Genomic DNA, 7,036 nt, shown 5'->3' on the forward strand with positions numbered 1-7,036 from the left:
CCTCTGCAATGGCGTGCATGCATGCGTGTGTGTGTGTGTGTGTGTGTGTGTGTGTGTGTATGTGTGCATGTGCATGCCTGCTTGAAGATTGGTGCTTGTAGGATGGCATGTTGGTAAGTGCTTTAAAAAATACATACAGTTCAAACTTTAGAAATGGAAAAATACTCAGCCTGTGTGTGTGTTTCTAAAACCATAATATTGAACCCTCTGGCTGACCTCTCTGTCTGCCGAGGCAGCAGCCTCCTGGTATCTTCTGCTCCCAGGGGGGATGGATTGGATTCTCTCTTGTTTGCCCAGACAGCCCTGAGTCCTGTCTTTCTGTCCCTTGACACAGGCAGCTGGCAATGCCACAGCAGCCTTTGCTTCTGCCTGTGGCTGTTACCAGGTCCTCAGGACAGCATGCTGGTGCTCGGGGTTTGGCTCTCTGTGGATAGCCCGAGGGAGGAGGCAGGCAAAGCTAACAGAGAGGGTGGCTTTGGATTGTACTGGCACAGAACGGCTGACGCTCGTGAGCGAAATTTTCCGAGCAGACAGCAAGCTTCAGTGGAACAAAATGAACAAGTAGTGGTCAGGAAAAGATCTGTCTGGGGTTTGCTCAGTGACAGTCTTGACATTTGGGGTAGAGACTCCAAACTACAGAAAGACAAAGGTTTAGGTACCACACACCAGAATAATCCTTCCTGTCAGGGCCCTGGTCTTTGGTCAAAGGGCAATTTCTGTAGTTAATTGCATGAACAGAAGGCAGAAGAAAAATCATGGGCAGTCATGAAGGCCTTCATTTCCCCTTTCTGCAAAGAGCTATTGCCCAGCTGCAGAAGGGCAACGGAGGCGGATTTCTGTTGGGTGAGGGAGCTACTGCTTCAATTTTGAGGTAGACAATTGAACATGTCCTCAAGATGCAAAGAATGGTAGGTTGATATCTTCTGATAGAGAATGCTATCGGGAACTCTTCGGAGGAAAAAAATGCAGTGTTGGGGGAGGAGTCAAGGAGTGTGAAGCCGAACAACTCTGCCTGGGATTTAGAGAAGTGAAGTGCTCTTTCCCAGGAGAGCAGAGGAAGGCATTGGGAGGGGAAAGCCCCTCATTCTGCGTGCAAATGATCGCCAGTGAAAGACTGAGACCAGATATGGCCTTCTAACTCTGGGAACTCACGAGAGAGCCAGACTTTGGGAAGTGGAGAAGTGTGTGTGTGTGGAGGGGGACCGAGAGCAAGACTAAGTGGAAGAAGCTTAACCCTAGAGGAGCCTTGCAGACAATTTGACACTGGGGGGAAGAGATTCCAGAAAGAGCTTTTTCTGACCTCTTCGACCTTTTAGGTTGAAGCCAGCAGCACGGATGGGGAGTGCAGAGGAAAACAGGAAGCTGCCTAGGAAGGCGGAGAAACTGGGAGATAGCCTGTAACTTGCCTGTTTCCTCTCTTCAGGCTCCCGCAAGGGTGAGGTTTGTGTCCCTTCTGCTGACCAAAGCTCCACACCAGGCTCTCCCCACCCTGGGGGATGGTCCTGGGGCTGGAGTGTGCTTCCTTAGTCTTGCAGTCTTTCCAATGTATTTGGAACTTTGTTCCTTGATATCTGGGTCCAACCATCTTAAAAAAAAACCGGGCCCTTTCCCTCTGTCATCGTGAATATCCATAGAATAGTCTCTTAGCAATTTCCCCCAGAGATTCTGCTGGTGTCAGCAGGACCGAATTTGGCCCTCCATCCAGAGAGATGCTTAGTCAAATTTCTCGGCGCTCCTTCTCAGGCACCCTGTACCCTATGCTTCAGCTGGTGCCAGCCTTCTGTAGCCTAGCCAAAGGTTCCCAGAACCAAAATACCTTTTCCAGAAACTGTACTAACCCCAAGTCTTTGTAAAGTCCACTGTTAGGGAAGTGGGAGCCCAGGGATGCTGAGTCAATGTGTCTGGCGTGTCTGTGTAACACAGACAAAGGGGAATTCACATGCTGTGTCATCCAGGCAGCCAGCCTGGCCCTGGAATTAGAAACCCCATCTCATCCTGTGACTCTTGATCCCATGCAGCCTCCATCCGGGAAACTTTTGGTTTTCAACAGGGACTACCTCCTGTGAGAAGGAAACCATTCTGTAGGTGCAAAATGGTCCTGGGAGGGTAATAAGGACAACAGTTCACCAGGCCTAGAGTTTAGCGTTAGTTACAGACAGGCCTCGTTTCCTAAGGAGGAAGTGCTGGCCTGGACAGAAGCCTGTTCTGCAATGGAGGCCAGGAGTGTCGCCTGCTCTCTTAGGCCTGTCCCACAAGCTGTCCCTTTATTAATCATTCAGGACTCACAAGTTCTTGGTCACAGTAAAGAATGCTTATCCAAAACGTAAACACAGAACACTTACTGGGGCTCATGGTACAAAGACCAAAACTGTCACTGGTACCTTCTCTCACCTTTGATGACGACTCTGTCATCTCTGTTCTCCGCATGACTACCCTGCTTGCTCCCTCCCCCCGCCCCGCAGCACAGTGTCTCCAAAGATGATATCCTGTGCTAAGATCATCTGAGTCTCCTTGAGTGGCTGACCACTCTTGTGTTTTTGTGTGATGGTGTTAAAACAGAGATCATGATGACACTGACTTCCCAGGGCCACAGTGAGGACTGAGCGGCTTAGTTATTTGTAAAGCAATTGGAACTATGTTTGCAGAACAAATCCATACCCACATCTCTGATAGTAACCTGGGCAGCGTAGACATCAAGAATCAATTGGAGTCTCAAACCTGCCTCCATCAAGTCAGTATTTCTTACTCTTTTTAAGTAACGAGCAGTCCCTTCAGAAGCCAATCCCCAATGCTGGATATATTGAGGACCAGCTACTATTTTATTTGGGAAGCTGGCAGGGCTCCCTAATAAGGCAACGGTTGAAATGGAGGAGCTCTCCAAGGCAACGTAAATCATAGAGCCAGTAAGTAAGATTTTGTAGCCCACTTCCCACCCCCATAGAAACCCTCTCCACTGCCAACTTCTCCTTACAGGGTATCATTGTTTTCTGTACCTTATTCCACAAAGTTTTCACAATACCATAGAACCAACTCCACCCTATTTCTCCTAAAAGGTAATGTCATCTTTATGTGTCCCATTGCGGCTGGGATCCACTATTGCCCTTCATGGACAAAAAGAGAAAATATAAGGCTAGTGGCCGATGTATACGTCCCCAGACAGGAGGGTTGCACTTACTTGCAATCATGCTTCTCGATTTCAAAGTGAGGGTTGAAGTTGAGGACGATCTTCTGGTTTGGTTCAGGGGCATACACAACCCACTCACAGTTCTGGTGAGAGGGATAGTCCTGGGGGTAACCTGGGGAGGTGATGTAGCCAGCATCCTTGGAATTCAGTCGACCTCCGCAGGGTGGGTCTGGAAGAGAGAGCAACACCACCAAAGAACTTGAGATAAGCTCCAGCAGCCTCCCTCCCGGTGACCATCACTACTATTTTATGAAACTTTTATGGCAGCCCAGGAGAGATTAGTTCAACTCTTCACTCCTTGTAGCCACCCAGCCATACACACACACACACACACACACACACACACACACACACACACACACACACACACACACACACATTTATAAAAACACGAGTGTACTCTCAAGAACTCTCCCTGCCTTTTCCTGTCTCCCTTTCTTGGCTATCTGCCTCTCTTCCTTCAAGCCTCCCATCTCTATCTTTGTCTCGTAAATCCTTCATTTAATTCGGTGTCTCCTAGGCCAGCACAGTCAGCCAGCAGCCGGGCTCCAGAAACTGATGATGGTGGTTTTGTGGTACCAACCCACAAGCAAGCCTGGCAACAATTACAAGAGGTGCAGGGCGGCACTTTCAGCTTCGGGCCAAAACAGGCTCTGGAGAGTGATTAAAGCTTATTTTAAAGACCTCCCCAAACACTGAATTCCACACACCCCACAGATTTGATTTATTATTTCAATATACACCCAGTGGAAGAATCTCTATCAGAGAATCTGCTGGCTCCAATCTCAGCATTTCCACAAAGGTGTTTTGTGTTGGGTGGACAGACGCCTTAGCTTTCTCTGTGCTTTCTGCCCACCGTCCCTCTGGCTCCGTGGCCACCAGAGTGTGCTGGTGCTTCTGGAAAGGCAGAGGTAGGGGTAGAACTGGCTCCCCCTCTCCTCAGTGGGTCAGAAGGGAAGGGACAACCTTCAAAGGCAGAAAAGGTAGGTGATGACATTTCAAGATTCTCATCTATCCAGGAGGGAACTTCTGCAGTCCCTAGCAGGGGTTCTTGGGAAATAGTGGGGTTTGCTTAATACCACAGTTAGAGCAGAGGAGCCCAAGAGACGCAGTAATATTCCGAAGCCTCTTGGAGCCCTTGGTGAACGTTGTTTGTCTGTGAGCATCAATCACGATTTAATACCGCCATCTGCATGGAGCAGCATGGGCCCGTGAATTATGTATTACATCTCAGCAGACACCGGCCAGGACAGGGGTCTCTCTCCTGTGTTCCCTCAAAGAGCGAATGGGTCATGCATTTTTAACTCTACAGGTGCACTTTACCAACCCCCGTGTCTGTTGGCATTACCGTCTTCCAGCCCTCTGCTGCACACTGCCAGCCTGACAGGCTTTAAACGCGTAAATGATAGGCGTGCTGCACAATGGTGGTGGGGCACAAATCCACACAAGTAGCCTTTTTGGCATCTAGTTTCCAAGGGCTCAAACTGTGCCGGGTTGAACTGCCCAGAATCTAATGGATTCAGGTCCATTTCCTACTGGGTGGAAAACAAAAGTGAGCCGTTTCCTCGGGCTAACAGCTACAGAATCATCCTCTACCTAATGACCCTGCATCCTCCCCAGGCCTGGAGGACAATGGGGTCCATCCCTCCCACCCAGATGTAGCCAGCTCCCCTCCCTTGCCTCTGCAGCCCTTGCCTGTAGGCCTTGCAGGCGCCCCAAAGCACTCCGCCAACATGGGCACCAGTGTTTTCCAGCTGCTCATACGGTGGTCCATTAGTCTTGGCTTCCGTGGGGGGAAGGGGATGGTAGAAGCCCTCTGAAGAGGCAGACAAGCAGGTATTAGATGGCTAGCTCTTTCACCAAAGGAGCAGAAGAAAGAATGTTTTACTGGGCTAACCCCCTGCCAGTTGTTTTTGCAGAAAACTGACTGGCCTCACCCCCAAACTACGCTTTGTGTCTTGGAACTCACTGGGGAGACCTGAGCAGAGCTCCTGTTTAGTAACCTTATGGTTTCCCCAATTATGCAAGCCCCGCCCCTGCTTCTGTCAATTACTCTTAAAAGAAGACTTTCTCCCCTCAGCTCCTGAAGCCCAGGGTTGAGCTTTCAGTAATTAGACCATACACACAGGTCGGCAACAACGGAGTCGGAGCACAACTTCCTGGCAGAAAGGTTTCATTTCTTATCTGTACTCAGCGTAACTACTGCCCCACAAAAGGAATTTTGTTTAACTCCACCACACTCTGTAGCCAGTATTCTGCACTCCTGCTGTTGAAATTTATTAACTGAAAGCAAAAAGGAAAACCCTACTGCTTTCCTCTGTCTCCCCACTCCCCACACCATTTCTTTATCAGAAGAAAATCAGGACACTTAATGAAATACCCGTGGACTTGTTAGCATCTGCCTCATTGTGTGTTAGGGACCTTTCCAAGAGCCATGCATTTATAAATGGGCATTCTTGTCGAGACTGCCCTCACACGCAGAAACACACGTAGATACTCCCATCAACTGCATATACATGTCAGTTAGTCACACTTCCGTCTTCTACACGTTTGCACCCACTCATAAAATATCATACGTCACTGGCAAAGACATAGATCCACAAAGACAAATACTAGAATTTCTGTTTCTATTTTTCTTGGAGAGCATGGAATTCTTGAAAGACAGCAGTAAAAACTGTAAAGAAAACACACTAAATCCTTCTACATCTCTTCTTGATAATTGATCTTTTTATTTCTAGTTGGGGGGAGGGGGTTGCATGTCCCAATAAGAATTAGCTAGTTTCTTGTGAAGAGCTAGATCGCCCATTACTTTGTAGGCCTTTATTGTGCTCTGAAAGAGCTTCATAGATGCTTTCTGTCTTGTTTATTGTGCTCTGAAAGAGCTTCATAAATGCTTTCTGTCTTGTTTCGGAGGCATGAAACCAAGAGGAGAGGAAGCTAAACTCAAGGGCAAACCCCTTAAGGCCAGTCTCACACACCGAGGGACCCAGACCCCGATGAAGCCCGAGCCACTGAGCCTGTTTGGTGAGTTGACAAGATATTTCATTTTGCAACTATTTTGTGCACACCTTTCACCTCGGGCAAATTCATTTCCCAAAGAGAAGGGCCAAGATCCATGTGGGTGAGAAGCCTGAGGGGTGAGCCGGGCAGGTGAGGGGTCAGTGCGTGAGAGGGACCGATGAAACGCCTCTACACCACACAACTTCTAGAGAAGAGAAAGCTAATGCAGAGTTTAGACTTTTCCCTCATAGTAAATACTTACGCACTTTTATTTGAAAAGTAAAATGTCAAATATATTTTTTTTTCTAAATTTCTAGGTTCCTGCTCATATCACCTTAGTCAAACACCATCTGACTCTGCCAATGGGTTTTCTGTCACCACACCCACCCCCTACCTCCCTTCCCTTCCACCTCTCCCTACCTCTTCCCCCCAACCTCCCCCACCCTTCTACCACACCTCCACTCCCACCCCCTACCTCCCCTCCCCTCCACCTCTCCTTACCTCCTCCCCAACCTCCCCCCACCCCTCTAAAACCCCAGTCCTCTACCTCACCCCACTCCTCTACCCCCCTCCCCGCACCACTGAAGATGAAAGAATTTCCTACGCCTTCACTTAGGCCCTCCTAGAGAGCCTGAAATAGACAGAGCTCCTTGGTAATAGTTGATTTCTAGGAGATATTAGAAAATGGCAGAAGAACCCTACAAATTAGTCTGCCATCTAGGAAATTTAATTGGAGTTGTTTTAGAGGAAAAGGGTATTGCCTGAATTTGATGATAAGACGTAGAGCAGGCTGTGGGGAGAATTTTGTCTTTTTTAGATTTATTTATTTTATATGTGTTATATGTGTGAGAG

At 48.3% G+C, this 7,036-nt stretch overlaps 1 protein-coding gene across 3 annotated transcripts in view; it reads right to left on the reverse strand.

The window, feature by feature from the left end:
• The window catches only part of Nrp2 (neuropilin 2), a 116,020-nt gene that overhangs the window by 97,050 nt on the left and 11,934 nt on the right, over positions 1 to 7,036 (reverse strand). For all 3 annotated transcript variants that reach the window (XM_005361494.3, XM_013351666.2, XM_013351667.2), the window contains exon 2: positions 3,176 to 3,353. In XM_005361494.3, the coding sequence (XP_005361551.1) occupies positions 3,176 to 3,353 (178 nt within the window). The remainder of the gene's footprint in view (positions 1 to 3,175; positions 3,354 to 7,036) is intronic.

This window comes from Microtus ochrogaster, linkage group LG4 (assembly GCF_000317375.1).
Source record: "Microtus ochrogaster isolate Prairie Vole_2 linkage group LG4, MicOch1.0, whole genome shotgun sequence".
Classification (NCBI taxonomy): domain Eukaryota; kingdom Metazoa; phylum Chordata; class Mammalia; order Rodentia; family Cricetidae; genus Microtus; species Microtus ochrogaster.